At 36.6% G+C, this 27,211-nt stretch overlaps 1 protein-coding gene across 1 annotated transcript; it reads right to left on the bottom strand.

Moving 5' to 3' along the window:
• Window positions 1–219: 219 nt before the first annotated feature.
• Window positions 220–27,211, bottom strand: LOC146157436 (ubiquitin-like modifier-activating enzyme 6). The gene is made up of 23 exons (XM_083387506.1): window positions 27,037–27,211; window positions 25,417–25,511; window positions 25,006–25,100; window positions 24,845–24,942; window positions 24,302–24,424; window positions 23,760–23,882; window positions 23,458–23,562; window positions 23,240–23,379; window positions 20,678–20,885; window positions 19,843–19,901; window positions 18,719–18,872; window positions 17,541–17,618; window positions 16,744–16,821; window positions 15,895–16,001; window positions 14,088–14,283; window positions 12,658–12,786; window positions 11,436–11,579; window positions 10,465–10,640; window positions 8,880–9,175; window positions 6,605–6,821; window positions 5,532–5,619; window positions 1,416–1,510; window positions 220–890 (listed from the first exon to the last, which is right to left on the bottom strand). Exons 1-23 carry the CDS (start codon window positions 27,190–27,192, stop codon window positions 746–748), a joined length of 3,105 nt encoding a protein of 1,034 aa, XP_083243632.1. The 5' UTR covers window positions 27,193–27,211; the 3' UTR covers window positions 220–745.

The following is a 27,211-nucleotide window of genomic DNA, read 5'->3' as shown; positions in this document are numbered from 1 at the left end:
ATTTTTCGGGCAAAATACTTTACCATATAGTTCAGAGTCGAAAGTCGCATTTAAAACAATCGTTTAGGCTTGAACTTTATTTTCTATGTCGTTTATAACGTCATAGTTCCCACAATTCCTTTTTTGCTTGATTCATCATGTGATCAACGCAAACCTTGTAAATCATAGTCCATAGTTTAATTGTAAAGCTATCGGACCAGAGGACGCAGTAGCAGTGGAAAACGCCTTGGGAAAAACTTCAAAGAATATCGTTTCACAACAGCTGTTTCCGAATAAATTTCATGCTTCACAGTCTTCAGTGTAATACGCCACAAATCAAATCAAGTGAAACTTCATATCGGAAATAACAATTCAATTAAACCAGTTAACAAACCTTCTTTTTTAACAAACTTTCATGCATGATGGTAAACTAATTGGTCAATTCATCCATCGATTAGCTGTTTTATAGACACAAGAACAAGATTGTAAAAATAAGGGTTAAAAAAACTTTCTGTAGCCCGTAAATTGCTAGCACTCTCGTAATAGTACGGTAATATTCATGTAGGTTCATTGGTAAACGTAAAAAAATAGATAAGAAATTACTAGGAGTAATATAAAACATAAAAAATCGCGGAATGACATAAGCTAAATTATTTGATCTTTAGAAAAATATAAATATGCACACAATTAGCCTAAATTAAATAAAAAAATAGATTCAAACATACATCCTTATATATATGACAGTAAAAAAAATCATTTTCGGCTGTCAACGAGGTGAGAAGTAATAGCGGATGTTTGGGGTTGATACGTCATCAGGGTCACTGTTCCCACCGGGGGGGTCCGATTCCCCCTCAACCATGACCGCCAGCTCGACGTATCCGCACTTGGGGACCTCGATGAGGCTGTTCATTCTGTCGGCGACATTGAAAAAAAGTGTTTTTGTTGAAAATTTAGCTTTAGGCAACAAGTTTTGTTATTGGTTATTATCGTTATCAGGGTTGCCACACAAATTTATAAAAAAAAGTAAAAAAAAGCAACTAAAAAATTGTTTGTGATGGACCTACAACTGGGCCGTTTGACGTTGTTTGAATACAATTAAAAAAATCCAGTATAAACATCATGACAAGACATCATCTTGATTAAGACGTTTCGATACGAGCTTGTATCACCTTAGGTTAATGTGACATATTAACACAAAAGGATGCACATTAACTGAAGATGATACAAGTTCCTATTGAAACGTATTAAATCAAGATGTCGATCTAATATTTTTGGGCTTTGCAATTCATTATTAAGCTGCACTACAGATCCGTGCATAATGTACTCTAGGAAACTAGATTTGAAAAACAGTGTTTTTGTAAACAAACCAATTTATCCTTTTACATGATTTGAATATATATCTCGCAATACGAAAGTAAAGTTGAGTTGGCACGAACCTCTGAGTGAGACGCTTCTTGTGAACGGGAAGAAATGAGAAGTAGATGAGCTTCGACCCGCATGAAACCCCGCTCACGGTCACATCACGTTCGTTCTGTGACAATTATTCACGTGATGAATGCTATCGTGACTTTACATTAGAGTTCACCGCATGACATCCAGCGTTACAGAAGACTCGTGATCGTGATACTAGCTCTTGCAAGGGTCAGATTCGTATAACTATAGATTTATTTTAGCTTTTGTAAAGTATATTAGAACTAGATCTTTTTAGTTTTCCCAATTTAGATTTAAATTGGAATTTCCGAATTCTTAAAACAACGAATTTCAACTGGAATTTGAAAAAGAATTATATTTAATTATTCACCATCGAATGTGATTGGTAAATGTATGTTTTGCCAATTTTATAAATAAATGTATGTTTGCCAATTTTATACATATTTATATGGACATAATTCTCTTAAAAAATCAACCACTCTTTGCTTTAACGCAGTTTGTCTTGCAACATGACCAAAAAAATTTTCGCTAGTGTAAAGACTTTCACTTACAACCATTGATTGCTTTATAAAACAATGGTCCACAATTAATGTAGTGGGTTGCAACACAAATTTGGGTTGTCATCGTTCACTTTGGGTTGCAAAAATCTTAAAATTTATGTATAGCGATATATTTTTTAAGATTTATGGATTCCACACAAATAAATGTAAGACATATGTGCCATACTTGTAACTCTAGCGTTGTCTTACAGGTTTCTCTCTTAAGTCGCATACTTTAGCTGAGTAAAATGTTGAACTAGATTTGGGCTTTCAAGAATGAGGCATTCATTTTTTTAAATTAATAAAGAGATATTTGAAACGTTCAAAATGCTATCTATAGTTCTATATGAGCTTTGATAGTCTTATTACGTCTTGGGAATGATATGGGATGTTGAAACGTGATGAAACGCATGCGCTTTCAAGAAAACAGTCATACAACGGCGAAATACACACCGCAACATAATAAGACAAATTTGGGAAATTTCCTCGGGAGAGGAATTTCCTTGCGAAATATAGAATGCGTGACAATTGTCGCGATTCGTCATCTCCGCTTAACTGCCCAAAGAAAATATGTCGCCCGCAGCATCAACTTTTTCAAAAGAACGAAACCACTTTCACTTGTCGATTTCCGACCGCCTTGCAGACCTACAGGCGTTAATCGGACAATTACATTGCAAATTCGCAGGGCTTAAAATTGTGCCTTGTCCTCGATTTTTAAACGAAATTAACGAAGACAAACAAAACCTTATGTTTAAAAACCGTCGTAAAATGCAAGATCATACGTTTGGTACTTTTAAGATACATCTTCCGCCAACTTTTGAGGAGTCGGCGAGCGAAGCAGTGATCGACGTACGCAAACTGGTCAACCCTATTTTATGGGGGGCGGGGTTGCATGAAAAAATAAGTTCGTAAAATGAAAGAAGTGCTGAAATCATAAAAAAGTCAAAATACCATTCAACTCTATCTCAGCATTGGGGAACCAAAACATATAAATTTAAACACAAAAAAACATATTTGCAAAACAGTCGCGGATTCAGGATTTTTTTCGTTACTCAAAATTTGAGCAACACGCGGAAAGTCCGCCGACACTTGATCGAGACTTGCCGCGAACTATGTAATTGAGCAACTACAAAACCGCAATCCACTTGACAATCACAAATTACACTAAAACAAAGCGCTGGGCGACTTTTGGGCGTCGGCTTGTCCTCCAAAATCCTGACACTGTGCAGCCGCAATTGCACCGCAGGAGCACGACTTTCGCAATTGGGCAGACTTGGACAACTAGATTTATTTTACCTTTTTAAAATAGAAATTAGATCATTTCATTTTTTAAAACTAGATTAGAATTAGATCATTTTAGTTTTCTCATATTACATTACAATTAGAACTTGTAAATCGTAAAAAAACTAAGTATAAACTAGAATTTGGCCTAAAATTACATCAAATTATTCACAACCAACTTAGTTTAAATCGCAATATATTCAAATCAGAATGTAAATTTGCAAACATTGCTGTGTTGTTTTTTTATAGGTTTTGGCTTTTAGGCTGTTTTTACTTGCAAGTCGTTTCGACTAAAAGGTTTATTTACACTTTAGAAACTAGAATTAAAGCACACAAGCAATTAACAAATTACATTAGAATTAAAACTAGCTGCATTTTGACCTCATTCATTGAATTAGAAGACTAGAATTATCTATAGTTGTCAAAGTCTGCAATTTGGAGCCAAGGTGCTTTTCGGCCTCTCGACCTCTCGACAAGGGCAAAGCGTTTTTGCTTTGTTTCACACGAGGACTATTTCTGTCTCGGGCTGTGAAAACCACGCCTGTTAAAAAACGTTGATGAGTCATAAGTTGATGGCCACTTGAAAAGGATGTAACGCCTCGTGTTAAACCGACGTTCACCACACTTGAGATCATCAAAATTTAACCCAAGGCCTTTTTTTGGCACGCTTTAGTGCAGTGCTTCCCAACCTTTTTCAGTTCGCGACCCACTTTTAATGCAAGTTTTATTGACCACAATGAGATATGACCAAATTGTTTGGCAACAATTTAAATGCAACGAATTGGAATTATACAGTTTAACAAATACATAAAACCTGCATCTTTACTACTGACGTACGTAGTGAAATAGCTAATGCGACACAATACATCTAATTGTTACGTAAATGCAGAAAACAGTTAGAGGAGCTTCGCGACTTGGTTGGGAAGTACTGCTTTAGTGCAATTATAGTATATACCTCATTGAGATTGCGGAAAGCAAATAACGAAGATAAATTCGCGGGTGTCCATTTCATTGCGAGTAATGTTATATTTAAAATGAACTTCATATAGTATAAGACAGTGTGGCTCAACTATATTTTGTCTCGCACCATCAAAGGTAATTGGTTTTATACAGCGGACCAATGTTGCAAGGGCGGATTCAGGATTTTTGTTTGAGGTTATTTTTTTTATTTTTGTTTCGTTACTGGCCCACAAAAAATTCCGCGGGTCACATTTGGCCAGCGGGCCTGTAGATGGACCACGTTGGTTTAAGATATGACGAGGTATTGTAATTTCATTTATACACCAAAGCGTTTTTATCTGTAACATTATATTTAAAGAGTTAATTATATTCTAATAGTGTGACGGCATTTTTAAATTTGCTTTGAGACTTTGAGAGATATGACATCATCATTGGTAATCCCCAGCTACAGTTTAAATGTATTGCTGGCAAATATTCGTTTTGCTTTGAAGATATTTTGAGGCAATTTTAAATAAAGGATTTCTACAAGATTCATTTTAAAAGCTTGGTTAGAAAAATCTGTTTAAAATATTTATAGTGACGAAATGCGACCTTTATCAATAGGAACTTGAATTCACCGCTATTCCCACAAAGTATTTCTAAAATGATGCTATGGGGAACATACAATAAGGCCCACAAAGCAACAATACCTAAAGCAGAAAATCTATAATACCGTAGTATTAAGACCAACGATATAATAAAGCCAAATACACAGTAATATCCACGACAGAATAAGAACTTAATCGTATGAATAAGACATAAACTTGTCGAAATAAGTCCTAAACTTACCGTAATAAGGTATAAATACTAACTAGCCACAATAACGCCGGAAACTGTAGGGAGAGGGTATAGGACCATGGAGGGCCATGGTCTGGCATCGGCCTTTTTGTGTCGACGTTTGGGCACCCTAGTGTGAATGGCGCCGTTAGGGGGCGCTGTTTTGGCACCGACTTGTTTTGCCCTGTTTGGGGTTAATGGTGAGTAATGGGTGAGAAAAATGAGCTAGGGTTGAAATAATAAGGGTAGTTATTGACGTTTTTAGGGGTGGGGTTTGGGGTAAGGTAAAATGTTGTATAGGTCTGTTTCTGGCCATTTAGGTCTTATTCTGACAGATTTAGGACTTATTCCGATTTAGACGGTACTACGACCATTAAGTATTAGTCTTAAATTGTTTTAATTCCGAAATGTGTTTATTCCGACGTTGATGTTGTTGTTATATTGATCTTATGACTGAAGTTCGTCGTGCTACAGGTTTTATGTGAGTCAAAGGTGCTTCCAGACAAATTAAGATTATTAGTTTACCTTCAAATGATCGATAAAGTCCTGCAGAGTGAACGAATCACTTCCAACAACGTCCCAGCTGTCCCAGATCGTATAAGTGACGCCGTCCCTACAATAAACACATTACTTGGGGTGGGTTTATTACATAATCGGGTATTGTGCTACTATATAATCCTTTCAGCGAAGAATTTGAACAGCTGGATTTATTTTGGCTTTATAAAATTATTTTATAATTTAAATTAGAGCATTCCAGTTTAACCAATTAGATTAGAATTGGGATTAGCAGTTAAAAAAAAATAAATTTAATATTGTTGATTTTATTCAAACAAGTTGGGATTTTCGTATAGCAGTTTTTAGGCAGTTGTTTGGGTCCTCGAATAAACAAGCTTTTAGTCTAAAACCCAGAACAAATAGAATGTGATGCAAGTAAATTCACCTTAATAAAATTCGCTGGATCTTAGTTACTTTTGTTATGTTTTTTTTTTTATTTTAGATCTGTCTTTGTGTAGCTTTTCAAATAATTTTACAAACTCCAGGAAGCCGACATCTCAAAACAGTGTTGTAAACAAGTCATTTTGAAATGACTTAAGTCCCAGCCAATTCATTCGAAAAATGACTCAAGTTCCAGTCAAGTTATTTGCAAAAATAAGTCAAGTCCCAGTAAAGTCATTATGGGAGCAAGTCAATTTCAAGTCATGTCATTGACATAAATGTAAACTGTTAAACTATTAAAATTGGTAAACTCGTCCGATTATAAGCAACAATTAAAAAATAAATAATTTAATGTACAAAACTTTAGATAACTTTAATAAAAAACACTTAATTTAAAACCAAGTTATTTGACAAAATGACGTAAGTCAAGTCAAGTCATTTTGATAAAGGACTTAAGTCAAGTCAAGTCATTTGGGTCAAAGGACTTAATTCAAGTCAAGTCATTTAAAAACCGTGACTTAAGTGCACTTAAGTCAAGTCATTTTGGTCAAAGGACTTAAATCCAGTAAAGTCATTTAAAAACTGTGACTTAAGAGCGCTTAAGTCAAGTCAATAGACTTGTCATTACAACACTGTCTCAAAACCGGCCCAAGCCAACTCACCTGACTTTCTCCCTTTTCGCTTCGGCTGGTTCGCTGAAGAGCAGGAAGGGCAAGGCGCAGTTAAGGAAGGTGTTGCGAAAGCGAGAGGTCCGCGGTTCGAACCTCGACCCGGGAGGCGAAGGTGGCACGCTTGCGTCTTTCAGCACTTGAAGGAGCTGTAGAGCTGCCAGACCGGCCACGATCGACGTCGTGGTTGCTATGGCCGGGACAATGTTGCCTGGCAACGCAAAAGTCGTTGTTTGAGTAAGTGTGCTAGAAAAGCGGCACATAGTTATGCCATTGGTGAAAAAAAGGCACATAGTTAAGTTCATCATTTGGGGACAAAAAATAAAAAAACATCCCATAGTTAAATACACCATTGATGACAAAAAAAGCCGTCCATAATTTGATGACCGTCGGCTTTGGCAAACCTACTACGCCTTTTTTTCCGCCAATAGATATCATCTATGTAAAGTATGCGGCTTAATTTGAAACCTTCCAGGCCATATGTAGTTACATTAATATATAAAAGGGCGAATGTTTGTTTATATTGTTTTTTATACATCAACGTTTTATTATATCGTCGGTATAAAGCAGAGGTCACCAAACCACAGTTCGCCGGTTTCATTCTTACGGCCCGGGGTAAACTTTGTCCTAAAAAATATGGTTATGAATACATTTCTAGTCGAACTGTTTGCTGGATAAAAAACTACGATAAATTTTGATGGAATTGTAAACTAATCGAAAATTTCATAAAGCTTAGATTAATGGATTTCGGCCTACTAATGATACGTAGAAAAACAGCGTCAGAACGGTCAGATCAAAGTTGTTGACACACATATGTGTGTGTATCTGTTATTGAGCTCAGTATAACTTTTAACAAACATTTTATTTAAACTTACATCGTTTTATAATAATTATTTCAAATAAGGTTTAAACAAAAAATTATTTTTAGCCCGCTTTAAAAATGTTACAGCTATCCGTCCCTTTTGAAATACGTTGGGTGATCCCTGGTATAAAGAAATGTCTGCGTTGTTGAAACCCCCCTGCTTTGGGTCAAACTTCTGCACTTTTTATGGACACCGTAGGTCAGCAAACCATTCGCTCCCAACCCGGTTTCAAGATTTATGCGCGAGTGTTTCTTAAGATTCCAAAATGGTAGCGCCAAAGGAGGGTAAACAGCAGCTGCAATTCTTCTGTTTAGCTTACAATTTAATCTGTATAATTGCGTGATTACGAGATAAAGATCAAAACATTGATACATTTTGGAGCATTATGGTTCGAGGTTGTAGTTAGACATGGTGAGAATATCAAGCCCATTAAGAAGTAGGTAGCATTTTAAACGTTTCGTTTCGAAAAACTCTATATTCATTTTTAATATCAAAAATCACGTTGAAAATGAATAAAGAGTTAGTCGAAATATTCAAAATGCTACCCACTTCAGTATGAGCTTTGACATTGATAAAATTGTTTATATATTCATTTGCAACATCGAAAATGGTGTTGAAAATGAATAAAGATTTGTCCGGACCCCAAATGCTTTCTACTTCTGTATGGGCTTTGATATTTAGTGAAGGTTAAACAGCAGCTGCAAATCCGCAAAGGCGCGTCTTTGTCTTGTCACTTTGAGATAAAAAGTTTGTTTGACTCGCCGGCTCAAAGAATGATTGATTTGGGGGTGGTGCTATGCTTGAGTTTCGCCATCTTATTCGGTCGACAAAGTGTTGTTAGTTAAGCCAAGGCAATTTGTTCAAAACAACTACACATCCACGTGGCGGCCGAGATAATTTGTTTATTGAGATTTTACGACTGGGTGCAGCTGCAAACGGGAGAGAGCAGATAACGATAGTTGGATTTCGACGTTCAATCGTAAAGTTGCTTTGCGATCGACCGCTCCTTTTAAGTTTACCATGAAGTCGGACTCGGGACTTGATGTAGTCGATTTGGTTTTCTGGAGTCGGAATTTGGACTCGAGTAAGACTACATAAAACTACCAGAGTCCTGAGTATGACGTGCGCATTATCAAATTTTGAAACTGATAACTAAAAATTGTGAAGGTGAAATAGCATATTGTGGAATATTTTTCAACCATATGTATTGCTGGTGAGACACCCATATAAGTGGATTGCCGAATAACCAGCTTTTTAGATGCTGTAGAGTCGGAGCCGGACTCGGATTCGCTATTTTGCTAACCGACTCCGCAGCCCTGCATGTAAGGCCCAACAGCAGTCCGTAATACAGAGGGTTTAAAATAGTCAGTGCCTGACCAAAATAAAATAGGGACCCATTTCCATACCTGCAATTCTCTTCGTTTCCAAGCGATCGCACTGTGGAAGCATATACATGGCAGCTCGCAAGTTGGACAAAGCCGCCAAGTAATCCACGTGACCGTTTGCGTCGTCGTCCTTCTCGAAGTCTTGTGGCCACATGGTGGCGTCATTGAGCGGAGGCAAGCGGTCGGCGAGGGCGCCCTTGAGCCGCGTCAGTTCGGTGGGCGTGGTCGTGCAGTTGTGGGCGGGGGCTCGCTCCTCGCTGAAAAGGGCGTCGACGTCGGCCGAGTCGTGCGGAGTGAATTTGGGCAGGTCGGCGTTTCTGCGAGGTTTCGAGATTAAAAAACGACGTGGATGTTTGTCGTAGAGTTTTGTGTAGATTAGCGGTTCTCAACCAGTGGGCCATGGCTCACTGGTAGGCCATAAGAACATTTTGAGGTGGGCCACAGACCAATTTAAAAAAGCTAGATTTAGTTTCATTTGTGTCACTATATGTAATTGTACAGGAATAATGGCTTGGGGAGGAATTAAAATATGTTCTGCTGTGTTTGGTTCTAAATCTTTTTTACAAATTTTTCTTCAATAAAAATTTCTTGGACCACATATTTTTTTTGCAACGTAAATGGGCCACGAAAGAAAAAAGGTTGAGAACCACTGATAAACGATTTTAAGTCATTTTTAATTTTAAGATTTAAATAGGTTTGAAATAGCTTATATTATTACTTTTTAGCAACTAGGAAAGTTTATTTTTTTTGTTTGAGTTTGTTGCAACCTTACGGTCTTGAGCTGCAACCTGGAACAAACAACTGTAATTTTCTGTGTAAACATTGTGCTACGTTCTAGTTGACAGAAACAACTTTAGGCTGATTGGCTTGTAGCAGTTTGTTTTCTTAACTTTTTTTTAGCTTTTGCGACCTAGTTCTCTTACTGAACTTGTTGTAAGCGAACTAAACAAATTAGCTTCAGCGGTTCCTGCCAAGTTTTGCGACTCTGAAAGGGACTCCAGCCATAAGACCGCAATAATATCAACATCAACGTCGGAATAAATCACAGCTCGGAATAAGACCAAAATAGCACTAATACCTTTATGTCAAGTTTTAAAAGCAAAAAAAACAATTGGTTTTGGCTGTTATTGTGCGTTGTCGACGATCTGATTAAATTAGCCGTTCTGCGGAATTGCCGATCAACCGAGAATCTTTTGCGTGTTCTGCGTTTTTATTCAGTAAATTTAAAAAGAAGGTACGACTTACCAAATAGGTAGGTAACAATGTTTTTTTTTAGATATAGATAGCTTTGACGTAGTAAGTTTATATTCCGCCTGGAACATCGTTTTTGTAACTTAGTACGGAGGTAATGTACATTTCTAAATGCCAGTTGGACAAATAAAACGTTTACAGCTTCGGCGCACCATAAAAACTAAATGGGTTCCAATTATGAGATATATAACAGGAAAATATCAATGCCTTTACATATTTTACCCTTTTTGAGTAAAACATAAAATGTGCGTTCTTTAGAGTCTTCTCACAAATGTAAGGTATATTACCTGAGACAAACATACTAGGCTAAAAACAGCCGGTAATAAACGATGGAAACAAACAACATCTATCAGACCTTATTCCCATTTCGATTCCAGCCTCGAACTCGTTGCCATCTGGAAGCTCGAGTCCGTAAATACGAGCGAAGAGCTTGGCGTAAGATAAAACGAACTCCATATGCTGCTGGCAATCTCGGTCAAAGTCGACCGCCTTGGGAGGCCTGCGGGGTAGCGACCAGAAAAGTGAACCGTCCTGTAAAGAAATAACTGTGTTTAGAATGCTACTTTTATTTCTCCTAATTTTTTACTTGTTGCGAAGAACTATTTTAAAAAGCGTTTCGTTCCAAAAGAACCTTTTTATGAGCTGAAATTTATTGTAAATTAACCAATATAAGGGAGAGGTAATAGTTGTAAAAACTAACTGTGTTTTGAATGCGACTTTTTTACTTGCTGCGAAGAACTTTTTGAATTTAAAAGCTTTTTGTTCAAAAAGTAACTTATTATGAGATGAAGTGCACTGTATATTAACCAACTTTCTGCTACTAAGTTGTCAAGATATAGAATCTGAGTTCAGTGTAAAAATGACTTTTCAAAAATTAAATTTGGCATGACACAACAACAAACTTGAGCAGTATATTTTTACGGTTGAAACTATTTTCTTTTTACGGTTGAAACTATTTCTTAATTTTGTCGACCTAAAATAGGTGGGAAATCAACTTTCTGGAATCAGCAAAATATGTTTTCTACTCGTTAAACCAAAAGCAAATTAAAAAGACACTTTTCAGCGGTAAATGTACGTGTTTGACGCAATAATTTTGCACACGTTTCCTAATTTTCGGGTAGGGTGTAACTGTAAACGATTTTTTTTATTCGCTACTAAAATGATGCGAACGATGAGAAACAAGTCTACAAAATGAATTAACAAAAATAGCATCTCGTTCCATAATGGGTGAGTCTCATAAAACGGCAAGCTAGCATCTCCAGCATTCCATCACAAAACACCAATAAAAGTATTTCAGCAGAAAATATCCCTATACAATATACATACCTCTTTGACGCAGTCTAAAGGCCTGGAATGGAGCAATCGCCTCGGCTTGATGTTGAAGTACTTCTCGAAGCTGCATCTTGCCCGGGCAACGCAGTCGGACCAACTCTGCGGCCAGAGTCGCAATGAACGCACGAAAGAGTCAATCTGCGAAAGGTCCAACTTGCATTACTCCTAACAAAATAACTATACTGCAGTACAGGGGGTCCCAACCTTTTTTACACCGTGCCCCCTGTAAAAAATCAATGCCCCTCACCCATATTTATTTAAACCTTTTGAAAAAAATTAGAAACGTTATTTGAATTAACAAAAAAACTGGTTTATACAGTAACTGGTAGTTTATTAATAAAAAGATAAAAATACAACACACAATAAACATGATAGTACATTGATTAGTTATTACATATTCAGTTAATGAGATGGTTTAGTGGCCCCCAGGTTGGGAACCCCTGCTGTAGTACGTAAAACAGTTGGAAGGGCAGGAAATATAGAGAAAATCAACTGTTTTATTTATTGTCAAACGCTTTGGTTTAATCCTAGTCCTATAGAACCACCTGTTTAGCAAAATCTGTTTTTGTCGAACTGCAACAACAGGCTTGCAATTCTCAGGCCACGTTTATGCAGTTTAAATCTTACTAACTTCGGACAGATATTGTATAGCAAAAGTTTAAAAAAATTATGAAAGAGTCGATCTGCGAAACGTCGGAAGAATTTTTAGTTGGTCAGTATGATCACTGACGTTGCTTATATAAAGTTTTAAAAATCCAGCGGGAAAACTACTTTGTAAATGATTTGAGAAAGGCATAGGTTGGTTGGGTTAAATGCTTAAGGTTTAGTTACACACAAGACACAGACACTTCACCTGCTTGAATTTTTCAACGTTAGCGTATTCGATTGTGGTTAATGTCAAACGTTAGCGTCTAAATATTTTAGCAGCAGTAACTGTGGAAACTCTAGGATGAACAAATTGGCGTGGTTACCTAAAAAACGCATTTATTCTACTGGAAGCGTAACCATAAGTATGAGCAGTCAGAGAACAACTTTTTCGTCACTGCATGCTAATATGTAACTTACGTAGACTTTCAATTTGTTTAACATTTTTAATATACAAGAAAGCACTAAAACTACAGGAATTAGTGAGTGATGACGACCACATAAAATGTTTAGGCAGCCCCACATGGGATCGTGACCCATTAGTTGGAGACCACTGATCTATGTAACTTACGTAGTTGGAAACCTTGTCCATGTTATTCGCCAAATACTCGAACACGTCGCTGCCCTCTGGCGCCTCCGTGCGGTAAACCTCCATGGTTCGATTGAAGCCGTCAGGAAGAACCGTAAAAACCTTGGCAAACTAAAAAACACTAAATGTTTATTTATGCTGAAATACCAGTGATTATCTTGATTCCTGGAGGCATTTTTCAGTCAATGGAAGCAACACTTTTTCTTCTGTTAATTTCACTTAAATTTCCTTGGGAAAACGAAAAATTAACTTAAACAAAAGTAAACCAACTTTGCACAATTTGTAAATTCGCGTTTAAATCCATGGAAAACGGATGGGGATGGGGTATAAAAAGTACTTTAATTTATATGAAAAGTGTCAAAACGTGAAAATCAGATCGGTCAATTTTACCCAGCCCATTATGTACGGCAGAACAACTTTCCGAATTGTTTTTAACTAGTTTTTTTATGCTTTTACGTTTGACAGTAAACACGGTCATGCAGTTTTGCGGAAATACAGCCCAAATTTTCGTATTTTAATGTTGACTATAGGTTACCTTTTTTCACGGCAAGACGTTTCAGTGAAACCTATACATAAAAAGTCTAAATATTTGTAGTAAAATTACAACTTAAAAAGCAGTTTGCCATAACTTTGTAATAATTCGTTAAAATTATTAAACATGCTAATTTTTTTAGTTTTTTGGATCTCTGCATTTATAAAAAAAGGTGACGCCCCAGTAAAAAAGAGCCCAATATGCGTTTAGCAATCGTTGCCTATAAAAGTCACCTTTTCCTGGGACCACTGTATGACGTTTTAATAAAATTAAAAAAAAAATCTAAATATTTGTAAAAAAATCACAACCTGAAAAAACAGTTAAGCACAATTTTGTAATAATGCGTTGAAATTACCTGACATTTCTAGGTTATGAGTTTTCGTATCTCTGCATTTATCGAAAGTCAAGGTCCCAGTTAAAACAACCAAAATGTCCGTTCAGAAAGTTGGAAATATATATAGATAGGCCACCTTTTCCTTGGACCACTGCACGACGTTTTAATAAAATAAAAAAACAAATCTAAATATTTGTAGTAAATTCACAACCTGTAAACGAGTTGAACATAACTTTGTAATAAATCTTTGAGATTACTTCACATTTTTAATTTTTGAGTTTTCGTTTCTCTGAATTTATCAAAAGTCCAAGTTAAAACAGCCCACTTTTCCGTTTAGCAACGTTGACTAAAGGCTAACCTTTCCTTGGACCACTGCACGACGTTTTGATAAAACAAAAAAACAAAAAAATCAGTTGTAGAAAAATCGCAACTTGAAAAACAGGCGGACATAATTTTGTAATAATGCTGTAAAATTATTTTATTAAAAGTCGACGTATCAGTTAAAACAGTCTAAATTTCCGTATAGCAAAGTTAAAAATGTGCCACCTTTTCCTTGGACCACTGCACGACGTGCTCGAACTTGGACGGGAACATGCGAAGAGTGCAGAAGGCGATCTGCTCGTCGGCCGGGTCGTGCTGACAGCCGTACGACTCGGTCAGGTGGGGAACCACCACTTGTACATGGCCCTTGGGGCCGGAGGTTCCCGATTCGACCAGGGCTCGGCAGTTGGACACGCAGCGACTGAAAAAAGGGTTGAATGCTAGCTGTTACTCTAAAAGCTATCGAATACTCAACGAATCTGTCGATCAATGATGCAACCATTCAAAGAAGATTATATTCTTTACTTTGACACGCAGCGACTGAATAAAAGTTATATGGCGACCACTCAATATAAAAATCTAGATAGTTTAAAGCAGGAGTGGCCAATTACTTTTGAAAGCGGACCGCATGAAAAACAGAAAATATCTTGGCGGACCGGGTCAAAAAAGGAGATCTCGAATACGGATAATACAACGTGTGATTCATTTTAATTGAAATAATCTTCATGTATCGTTGTTTTGACAGGCTGCTAACAGTATGCATAGGTGAGAATACCTTACACGAGTAATGTATTCAATAAAAGAAGTTAGAAGAGTTAGATGTGCAATAAGTATTTCACGCTGCAATCTATTTATTGATCACCGCGTGTGTTTATGTGAGTTGCTAATCATACTATTTAAGAGGCGATATAAGAAAAAAAAAATTGAACAGTTAAATACGCAAGACTATAAACACAGAATAAAATGCCGCAGAAGTTTAGGCTTTTATCTCTCGAATGACAAGGTACAAATAACATTTAGTTTCACGTTCAAAGTTGCTGTGCACAGTTTAAGTCGAAACTAGTCGGTTAAAATGATGAGTGCTGACACTTTCCACGGTGCTCCATAAACCAAGGAAACAACTCAAAATCCTTTCGAAAAGCCCAGCTTAGTTCAGTTAGAAAATAATACTTGAATATTTTCCCAAAGTATTAGCCCGAGTAAGAAATATGAATGCTCGTGCACTCGTTCGGGTAGTGAAGTTACTGGTCGACGCTCCATAAACCAACAAAACGACTCCAAATCATTTTCAAGAAACCCTACTTGGTTCAATAAAAATATAAAAGCCATAATATTTGATAATATCGACATTTCGCAATTTACAGACGTTTCAGCAGTAACTCAAAAATCAAGTGGCGGTTCAGTTGAAATCATCAGTGTAAAAACCTACTTGGTTCAGTTGAAAAACGAACCCTTCCATCGTGAGATAGAATGTTGAACGGTGAATATTTTCCCAAGTATTTAGCCCGAGTAAAAAATGAATACTCGTGCACTCGTTAAAAGTGTCGAGAAAAAAACAACGAAACAACTCAAAATTATTTTCGAAAATCCCTGCTTAGTTAAACAAGAATACTTCTATCGTGAGATGGAATGTTAAATGGTGAATATTTGTTCTTTCGTTGGTTTTAAGAGCACTGTGAAAAAAGTAAACACTCATATTTTCAAACGAGAAGTTTCGAATCGACTTGAAATGCGCACAACACTTTTTTATTGTGTTTGTTGAACGTGAATATATATTTCAATTATTTAGCCCGAGTAAAGAATATGAGCACTCGTTCGAGTAGTCGAGTTTCCGGTCGTCGTAGAACAACGGCAGGTAGGATATTTGCTCAAAAAATGTAAAAGTAGCCCGGTAAAAAAATGAATACTCGTGCACTCGTTCGAGTAGTCGAGTTTCCGGTCGTCGTAGAACAACGGCAGGTAGGATATTTGCTCAAAAAATTAAAAAATAGCCCGGTAAAAACTCGTGCACTCGTTCGAGTAGTCGAGTTACCGGTCAACGTAGCGACGAGCCTCGTTGTTGTCGAGTGCGTTGACGACGACGTTTTGACGCGAGAAAAAATCGTCGGTGAAGTCGCTTTCCTCAGTTGTGTGATTGACCTGGATGCGAATTAGTTTGTTTTAATTATACGTCCGCCCTTGCTAAAAGGATTGTTTGTAATTTATAAAACATTGTTTTATAGTGGGTTTAAGACAGGGGTTCTTAAACTTTTTTTACCGCGGACCCCTAAAATTTTCTTTCATCCCGCGTGAACCACTGTAGGATAAAAAATATAAAAAATGATGTCATAAATTGACGTCACAGTACAAATAGATTTCATAAATTTGCTGATTTTCGTCAAAAAATGTAAATGTGGAATGGAGTCTAAATACATTCAGTACAAAACTGTTTTATTTTTAATTAAATTGTTTTCTTTATTAAAGTGATTACTTCATAAAAATACACTAATATTTCAATTTATCTTTCATGGACCCCCTGAAGTTAGTTCACGGACTTCAAAGGGGTCAATGGACCCCAGTTTTAGAACCCCTTGTTTGAGCAATTTTATCGTTTCGCGCATATGCCCGCCAAGCTGCTAACTGGGATTATGTCATTTCGATCAAAATTTGTCTGTGTCGGGTTTAAAACGAAAAAAAAAGGCTATCTATATGATTTTATAGAAGGACGCACAATTTTTTGCCGCTAAAAATGTGAGAACGGCGTTTTAAACAAAGAAAAAGCCTTTATCGTTAAACAACGGGCCAGCAACTCAATTCGTTCGTTTCCATTTTGGTAACTACAAATGTATTTTTTTCAATTAAAGGAAATTTGGCTTCGGATATTTAAAGGTTATATACTCACCAACAATTGCAGGGCGTCGACTTTGAGGTCGGGGCTGATATCCTTGCAAGCAGAGGCAGCTACAAGGCTCTTCGCTTTCTATACAGAACAAAGACCAGTCTTTAAAGAAATAAAAGTGGAGACAGCTGGTTAGGGCTAATATATACCCAAGCAATCAGAGCAGTAAAGTCTTTCTACATCGCTTTGCCACTTTTGCAAATCCACCAATTTTTGCGGTCGAAGTCTCAGCATTGCGCGATGTCCAAAAGTTTCGGGTGTAAAAAATAAAACGCGTACTTTCTTGACAGGCAACAAGTACTATATCATCTGTGACTTTTATAAATCAAGTTCTCATAAAGAATGACTATGCCAATTTATGCATATGTGTAAATTAAGATATTGAAAAACACACTTGGTCGCTAAGCAGGTCACTAAAGTTAATGGCCCCGTCGCGCCACAGCTTATCACATTATACTTTAGCGACTTATAAGTTGAATATTTTTCACCTATAGTATTTTTTATTTTACATACTTTAGTGTAGAAGGTGGCTAACGCATTCTCGTTTTAATTATTAACCCTGATGAGGTCAGCTGGTATCTGCTGCCGAAACGTCGGTTTATACTTCGTTTACACCAGAAGAGCCTTTCTATCCAGTGATTGCGGTTCTCTTAAATTTCGATTGTATTTCTAGGGCGGGGGTAGAAACCACTCCACAAAACATTAACCGGTGCGGCGATTTCGCGTTTAACCGTTTATGAAGTATTCAGTTTTGGACGCCATTTTTTTTCTTCTTTTAACCAGTTTGCGTGACGCTATACCTGTATGTGATGGTTGCGAAACAAGAACTGGCGATTGAGGTTCGACTTTTCGATCACGTCGTTGTCGGTGATGGTGAGCTGCAAAAAAGAACTTAAAAATATGTTTTGAATGAAACTTAAAAGTTAAAAGAAATTATGACCAAAAGTATTTAAAACGCAAGAGTATTGTCATAAAATCAGACTTTTGTTGTGTCGGAATATCGCAATTCGTTTTCATATTGCGGTTATGAAAAATAAATTTACACTTTTAAATTTAATACAGATACATCATTATATTCTGCAAAAGCGCGAAGCAATTTTGGAACTGGCGTGGTTAAATTTGGTAAAAAAAATATGAAAATAACCTCGAAACATGTTTGTACAGGTGGTGGCGGGCTCGCGAGCAGTAGGTTACTAAACCCTCATTTAGAAGGTAGTCCATAATACATTAGATATGTCTTAATACGAGTTGCCGTCAAATTAACTGTAGGTTCAATTTAAAAAAATGCTGATTTTCATAGTTGCGAAATAATTTCCAATAGATGGTAAAAACTAGACATTTAAAATAAAATCCGACAGATGTGTTACAAATTGCATGATTTTTTAGGCTTTTGTACAAAAGCATATTTTATCAACTCGTGGTAAGAACATAAACGTTTTATTATATGGATTTGCTGTCAACTCCATTACTTGGTCATTAAGGTGCAACAGCGACCAAGTGCCGGTCCCACCTTCAACATACCCAACTGACGTTATAAATTTGTGCATATCATAAACTTTGAATTACCGCGATTTCGTGAGATAAGATAAGAATTGGTATATTAGTAACGGCAAAGCCCAAAGCCGAATACTTAAAATACGTATTAACTCATGAATGCGACCAATGTTAAACAGTTTTGAAAGTGTCTTTTATATTTGTTATTACATTCCTAAATACTATTTTCGTTAAGCCAATTTGATGTTGCAAAATTTCATTTATAATTCGATGGCTGACATGAATGGTGTTGTAACTGCACGAGTATTTTCGTACATAGTTAGCGCAATAAAAAATACCGAATACGATTATTCAAACGTAACTCCGTCCATAGAGTTTTTGTTTGAATGTCGTTGGTCTTAATACTATGGGTTTATACATTTTTTGCTTTAGGTATTATTGCTTTTTAGGTCATATTGTTTGTTCCCTGCAAATCCACATTTACCTTTCCGCTGTCCGTTGCAATCCCGAGCAGCGCAAGGTTCTTTAGCATTTCACATCCGATTGCGCCGCATCCAACCATGAAGACGTTGACGTCACGCAAACCTTCCTGGAGATGACCACCGAGACACCGGGCCAAGCTCGCATATCGCCCCTTGCTGTTCAAAATATAAGGGCGTTTTAACACATTTGTAATGTAACCCTTGTATAAAGGGTAAGGCTCGCATATCGTCCCTTACTGTTGAAAAGATAAACGCGTTTTTTGCACTGCTTGGATCCGTAACACATTTTTAATGATAAGGTGTATCTTTATTCTTTATAGAATCCAAACCATCGGCGGCAGGTTTTAGCCAGTCTTTTAGCCATTGTATACAGCTGTTGTGTTAAGGGCCAGGCTCGCATATCGCCCCTTGCTCTTTAAATAGGATAGAGGCGATTTTTTGCTTTGCTAAAATTGTAACACATTTTTAATGTAGCCGTTGTATTAGGGTCATGTACACATATCGTCCTTTTCTGTTTAAAAGATAAAGGCATTTTTTGCTTTGCTAAATGTAGCGCTTAAACTGAAGTAACACAAGTAACACATCTCCAGCCTAAAACTTTGACAACATGAACGAATTGCGTGGCGTTCTTAAGGTCACCTCCTTACTACGCCACGCGTCGTAGAGGTTGTGACGTCACAGTATGACAAACTTCGTGGGGTCATCTCTCAAAAATATAAAAATAATAATGCACCACCGCCCTAACAAATCTCCGCTTGGACATTACTGGTGATTTTTTAGTGTTCAAAAACTTCACTTATTCACTTATATCCCATACAGGCTTTTTATAACTGCTTTATTGCCTTATCTGACACATTTCACAATTTATCAATCTGAAAAAGTATAGTAATTGTCAGTTTTTTGTTTTTTTGTCTTTTCTAGTTTAAATCACTTTATAAGTGAATTTAATATTTTTAAGTACTATAGGGTTTAATTATCCACTTAACTTGTCTCGTGTCTAAATAAATAACAAAAACGTTAACTACAATGTGGAAGATTTTATGGATTTACTCACACACTGGCTTTTTACTAGGTTATAGTAGAAATAAATTCACAGAGTAGAAGAAATAGCGGTTGAATTCCGAACCTGTCAGGGGCTTCTTGGTCGGCATCAGGAGCTAGAAGCGAATAAGCGTTGATGTAGAGCTGCAAAAAATCACATGTTTAACACGTATAGGCGTACTTGCCAATTTGCTCTAGTCTTAAGCATTGGACGATCTTATGAAGTACGATGTGATGACAAGAAAACACAAAGTAACCAGGTATGGATGGCGGTGTAACCTCGTAAACCAAATCATAAAGTGTTACTTCCTAATCTAGTCAAACAATGCTACCAAACTACACGGCGGTTTAGTTGCGTAATTTTTTTTTTTTTTGGTTTTTAGCAAACAATTGTAGATAAGTAATATCAGAAAAACTGCTTTTTAATTTGAATTGGGAAATATCCTACCTACCAATACCATTTGTGCGAGAAAGACAGCGAAAGCAAACCTACAAACAAAAAGTCGCTTTATTTACAATTCCTGACAAGTTAACACACTGTGGTTACGACACGACTAACGTTTGTAAGAAACGCGTGTCACAGCTCAGTCTTTATTGGACACGCTGTATAAAGACAACTTCGCTACAACACAAACGTAAGTGGCATCCATACCTCTCAATTAAAAGACAAAATGTACACAAAATATTACATGGCGGTTAAATTAGGAAAAGTTGTTAGCCGTTCGCCAACTATTGTATTTAGTTAAAAATTCTGCAAAACCACCTTTCCTAATGAAACTAAACCAACACTAGAGAGGCAAAAATGCTGCTCTTTTGACAATTCCAGAAAAATTAACACAAACTTCAAGTACACATTCCGAACCTCCAAAAACGGCCGTAATTCGGCCGGCCGCCATTGTTCGCGGCTAACTTCAACTCACCCACTGCTGAAGGGGCGTGTACTTGCCGGTGATGGCTTTCAGCACTTCCTGGGCCGCAAAACCGCCAACGGCGCTGCACAGGGGAGCCAGGCAGCCACGGGCCCCCAGAGCCAGTCTCTTTACAATCGCCAAGTCCTCGTCGCTAAGGTTTTTGCCGTTAGGCTGCTTCCTGGCGAAATAGACCAGCTCTTCGAAGTCTCGTACACTCCTGCGTGTCAAAGGCGCTGGTTTAACGATTATCAGGCGAATGCTGCAGGTATATTGCTATGCGAAGCTGCAGGTATATTGATATGTGAAGCTGCAGGTATATTGCTATGCGAAGCTGCAGGTATATTGATATGTGAAGCTGCAGGTATATTGCTATGCGAAGCTGCAGGTATATTGATATGTGAAGCTGCAGGTATATTGCTATGCGAAGCTGCAGGTATATTGATATGTGAAGCTGCAGGTATATTGCTATGCGAAGCTGCAGGTATATCGATATGTGAAGCTGCAGGTATATTGCTATGCGAAGCTGCAGGTATATTGATATGTGAAGCTGCAGGTATATTGCTATGCGAAGCTGCAGGTATATTGATATGTGAATCTGCAGGTAAATCGATATGTGAAGCTGCAGGTATATTGATGTGTGAATCTGCAGGTAAATCGATATGCGAAGCTGCAGGTATATTGATATGTGAAGCTGCAGGTATATTGATATGTGAACCTGCAGGTATATTGCTATGCGAAGCTGCAGGTATATCGATATGTGAAGCTGCAGGTATATTGCTATGCGAAGCTGCAGGTATATTGATATGTGAAGCTGCAGGTATATTGATGTGTGAATCTGCAGGTATATTGATATGTGAATCTGCAGGTAAATAGATATGCGAAGCTGCAGGTATATTGATATGTGAAGCTGCAGGTATATTGATATGTGAATCTGCAGGTAAATCGATATGTGAAGCTGCAGGTATATTGATATGTGAATCTGCAGGTAAATCGATATGTGAAACTGCGGTGATATTATTATGTGAATCTGCAGGTAAATCGATATGCGAAGCTGCAGGTATATTGATATGTGAATCTGCAGGTAAATCGATATGTGAAGCTGCAGGTATATTGATATGTGAATCTGCAGGTATATTGATATGTGAATCTGCAGGTAAATCGATATGCGAAGCTGCAGGTATATTGATGTGTGAATCTGCAGGTATATTGATATGTGAATCTGCAGGTAAATCGATATGCGAAGCTGCAGGTATATTGATATGTGAAGCTGCAGGTATATTGATATGTGAAGCTGCAGGTATATTGATATGTGAATCTGCAGTGATATTATTATGTGAATCTGCAGGTATATTGATATGTGAATCTGCAGGTAAATCGATATGCGAAGCTGCAGGTATATTGATATGTGAAGCTGCAGGTATATTGATATGTGAAGCTGCAGGTATATTGATATGTGAAGCTGCAGGTATATTGATATGTGAAGCTGCAGGTATATTGATATGTGAATCTGCAGTGATATTATTATGTGAATCTGCAGGTAAATCGATATGTGAAACTGCGGTGATATTATTATGTGAATCTGCAGGTAAATCGATATGTGAAACTGCGGTGATATTATTATGTGAATCTGCAGGTAAATCGATATGCGAAACTGCGGTGATATTATTATGTGAATCTGCAGGTATATTGATGTAGAAATGTAGAGCTTGGTCTTGGAGATGTTCAATAATAATAGACGGTAGCCGATACCCGATGTAAAGAGGTAGTATCGGTAGTTTACTGATATTGCGGCGTTATTAGTGCCTATCCAATACCAAATTATTTTTTAGAGCCTTTTTTATTTTTTTTATTGCTTGTATTCTAACTTATTGTTTTCCACTTTTAAAGGGTATTTTTTAATGAAATAGCATTTTAACGAAAAGCCTACCAAGTTACGCAGCAGCACTTTTTTGCCTAATAACCATTACGTTAACGCGTTTCAATGTAATTAGTTTTGCTTCATCAGTTTTCGTAATGATGTCCGTTGGTATAGAGTTAAAGAGGCGGTAATTTTTGGCTAAATTGTCCGGGTATCGTATCAAAAACGGAAACAACTCCACGTTTGTCTATACGCCAAAATTTAAACCTACAGGGCAGGGTCCTGTGCAGGGGTGGGCAACTACTTTTTACAGCGGGCCGCCTAAGAAACAGAAAATTTAATGGGCTTACTTTTGCCTAAAAAAGTTTTATTGTAAATGAGCCGCGGGCCGGATTATATTGCTTGGCGGGCCGTAATGGACCTGTGCGACTTGGTGAGTAATCTCTAAATTGCCATTGTACCCCTACACGTAGTTTTACAATCAGACAAAGCGTACAATCAAGCAAAGAGATTGACTTTCAATGCGTAATTTACATATCAACAAAAGTTGTAATGTTATTTCGATAAATAAACGCGGGCCTGGTGTACGACTAAGCCAAGTGGTTATAAAACGGCGGTCACTTCGATAGCAGGTATTTTCATCTTTATCAGCATTCTGTACGACCCCGATTCGCGTTTGCACAACAACACATTAGATATACGCCAAACAATACCATTTTGAAGGCAGCGATCCGAATTGCTTTTTGAAGGAATCCAGCGCTAGCAGAGTGACGTGGCACAATACTGAAGTGCATGAATTTCCAAAGTCAGTCTCCATAAATTCCGGGTTAACCAACTGTTCATTAAAAGGTCTCTACACATAAAGACAACAAATTAGAGTTTCTAGAGTTTAATTATTTTACATAAAAAACACGTAAATTTGTTGACATACGAATTTGATTTTTTTGGTTCTCTTTGGCAACTTGACGACTCCATTCCTGATGTACTTTCCCATCAATGTTGTATCCCCAATGGTGAATCCATGTCGCGAAATCACCTTGTCAATATAAGGTTAATCATTAACACTTAATGTCTGAGCAACTACAATAAAATTATGTTTTTAAAAGTTTTAAACTTTGTTGTTTTTCTTTAAAAAAAAAACCCTTAAAATTAATACTTCCAAAAAAGTTTGTATGGAATTATTTTTTTGCATTATGATATCTTACAGATGTAAGATGCACGGTCGAAATTTACCTTAACAGTTTGTAAGGTTCCATTGAGTTCTGTCATACCTTCTATTTGTGAGAACATAACCTCATCACCATTATTAAAACCATGAGGTTGGTCATCTGTGCAAATCACCAAACCAGGATTGCCCTGCACAAACAAAAGTATTCTTTAACAACGGCATCATTCACTTTTGTTTACCAGTAACATCTTTACCACCTTTATGACCCTACATACACATCATTAAAGTTGCATTTTTATAACAGTGCTCAATGAGTTCTACATTGTGATTTAAAATATATACGAAAAATAGGTCTTCTTTTATATCTGTGCGTGATTTAGGAGGCATGCTGTCCAAATCGTACTTGAATGATTTTACAAATCATATAGGTTAAGCATATCATTGCAACAGAAACAACAAGATGCATATTGCTTTTTAAAAATTGATGCAAAGATATTCATCAAACTTGTAGGTTGAATTAAAACAGAATACAAATCACATTTAAATTTCTAACAAAATATATGTTAAATGTTATCCTTTTTTGTAAAAAACAACAAAACAAATTTACTTGACTTATTGATGAAACATAAATTTCTTTGCTCTTTTCCCCATCAGTATCAAGAACAAGAAATTCGTCTCCAAAATCACACACAAGTGAAGCGAAACCGCCCAAGACATCACATGAAACAAACTGAAAAAGTAAAAACAGTAATGCAAACATATTATAATTAAACAGTAGGATGTATCTTTTCAGAATCCAAAACCATCGGCGGCAGGTTTTAGCCAGTCGATCACTGCTCCGCTGACGCGTATATTAACAAGTAAGACTCATAGTTAAAAACATGAGTAAAAACAGGATCAGACATTTTGTTTAAAAGGAAAATGAATTTCGCCAAGTGGCATTATCAGTTCCTTAATTCAAATTCATTCATGTTTTTAACTAAGAGTTTTACTTGACAATTAAACAATAAACCCTCTGAAAATTGCAAAAGTGCCAGTTGTAATATGCATTTATTTATTGTTTAGCATACCTGGCTGTACATTGTGCAAGCTTAAACCCTATTTTAAACAGTACTGAATACAAAAACTTAAATTAAATGGAAAAGTTTACCTTAACACAAGGTGAACATTTCCTACAGCTTTCATTCATTGCTAGTTGATCATCCAGACTACTGTCAGTCATCACTACACAACTAAACCCTCCACTTTCTAAAAAAATTAGGGTTGTTTGAAGAAGCACAATATTCACCACTCAATATATTTCTGTTTTACCTAGGATAGCAGATGCGCTTTGTTGAGCACAGTTTTGCTGGCACACTTTTACGTAAGGGTTCAAATCTGCCAATTTCGGGACACAAATTTCAGATCTAAAAAAGTAATTAACTTTGAGGTCAGAATTTACAAACAAATTTTGACACTTAGAAGATTAGCACTGGTCTAGAATCCTACCCAATTTTATTACAAGTTTGCTAACAATATTTGGGTTAGGTGCAAGTTAGCGTTTGGATTCGGGTGGGTCAAGCAATATTATTATTTATTCTTTCATATTTATGATTTCCTTACAATTAGAACTTTGACAACTCGTTTTGTTACTGTTAAAATAAATGTGGTAGGAATTTAGACCAATGTCAAAAGGTTCAACATTACAAAATCACAGGCTCTAATTTAAAAACAACATGATACCTTGATTTCTGCAACTTAATGTCATTTTCTGAAATATAAAAATTTGATCCCACATCTTCGATTGTAGCGATTTTGTTGTCCAAGATTGACAGTTGCTTCAAGAAAAATACAAGTTAGAAGACATGAAATACTGAAGTGTGTTTATTAGGGATGTTCAAAGTAGAATCCCAAGGTATTCTAGAATAATAGGTTTCGAATCTAGAATAACGAATCCAGAATAGCGAATCCTAGTATATTTTTATTAAATTATTTATCCTCGATTTTGTTTGGGGAAGGGATTAATCTTAATCTACCCTACAGGGCCCACAATCACAGCAAAAAAAAACCCAAACAATTTTCTAACATGTGACCAATGTTATAATAAAAAAACTCTTTCATATGTTAAACATTCTTAACGAAGTTCTGTCATCTTAAGCCGTTCTGTAAACTGTAATATGTCAACTGCCCAGGTTGTGTCCAAAACTTATATTTTTGCCAAAAGTGAGCAAATGCAACACTGCACATAAATGTCTTAAGCAAAGTCTTAAGCGGTCCTAATTTTGAAAGCATTATTAAGTATTATTGCTTCTTTTTTTACTAACATGATCTGCTATGCAGTCATATGATGTACTGCAAAGAATACAAAGTTATTATTGACATAACAAATTCTTGACAATTACGTGGTGCATAACTGCATAACTTCCCTGAATATTGGCCTAAAGTTGACCTAAAGTAACCCCATAGCGCATTTTGTGGACGGCCAGCACATTTTGCAACGCTATGTTACTTTTGCAACTTAACGCATTTAGGGAAATTGCAAACTCCACACCAGACATTACACGTTAGCCGCTCGCGCAATAACGCTTGATTGACACTTAATTATTAGACGAACATTATCGCGAGACGCGGTAATTGGTCGCCCGAAAAAACGCTGACACTGCACTACAAGGTTACATTTAAAGCAAGCACTATAAATTGGTCACCGCGGCGACAGGCCAACTTACCACACGCGTTTGTACAATTAGGCGCAACAATCGGCGGTAAAGCATTAAGTTATATCGGTTCCAATTACCCAAAATAAACGGCAGAAATGGATTCGAATCCAAGGATTCGATATTCTACTTTGAGCATCCCTAGTGTTTATAAATGATCTAAACAAAAATAAAGGAACTAAATGTTTGTTTTGAAAGCAAATAAAATCAGTTGATATATTCTGAAACAAGTCTTTTCAATCAAATTGATGTGATTTAAACATTTTCTTATAATGGTTTTAACAGTGTTGTAATGACTAAAGTATTTTGGGGAAACGACTTGACTAAGTATTTTATAAAAATGACTTGGGTTGGAAATAAGTGTTTTCAGTAAGCATTTCTTCGTAAAATTGGGTTATTTATCCTAATTTTTGCACATAAAACAATTTGCTTGACCTCTATTGTCTTTTTGGTATTCTTTAGTTAAGTTATTGCTCATAATTGGGCGAGTTTACCCAATTTCAATAGCTTAATATGTAATTTTTTGGACTTGGAATTGGCTTGCTTTAATTATGACCAGACTGGGACTTGACTTGTTATTTATTCAAAAAGATACACAATGAAGACAAGTACATTTTACTTAAATTTAACGAACAGAATGTAATTTCACCTTGACACCAGCAAGTACTAAGTTCTTTGCAATTTCTACTCCAGTACCTCCACAACCAATCAAAAGAACTTTTGACTCCATTAATGACTTCATTGCTCCATCACCAAGCATGTAGCGTTGGCGACTATACAACGAATCATCTATTTCCATAGCCATCTTTGTTTAAGGTTTTTTA

The sequence above is a fragment of the Ascidiella aspersa genome, chromosome 4 (assembly GCF_963924565.1).
Source record: "Ascidiella aspersa chromosome 4, kaAscAspe10.2, whole genome shotgun sequence".
In the NCBI taxonomy this organism is placed as follows: Eukaryota; Metazoa; Chordata; class Ascidiacea; order Phlebobranchia; family Ascidiidae; genus Ascidiella; species Ascidiella aspersa.
This window is presented reverse-complemented; position numbering and strand designations above follow the sequence as displayed.

Coding starts and splice junctions, on each gene's coding strand:
- LOC146157436 (XM_083387506.1), bottom strand. CDS start 27,192: ATGGCTATGGAAATAGATGATTCGTTGTATAGTCGCCAACGCTACATG. Junction 25,101..25,416: donor ATTAAGTTGCAGAAATCAAG/GTATCATGTTGT, acceptor TTACTTTTTTAG/ATCTGAAATTTGTGTCCCGA. Junction 18,873..19,842: donor GACCAAGAAGCCCCTGACAG/GTTCGGAATTCA, acceptor TATTTTGAACAG/CAAGGGGCGATATGCGAGCT.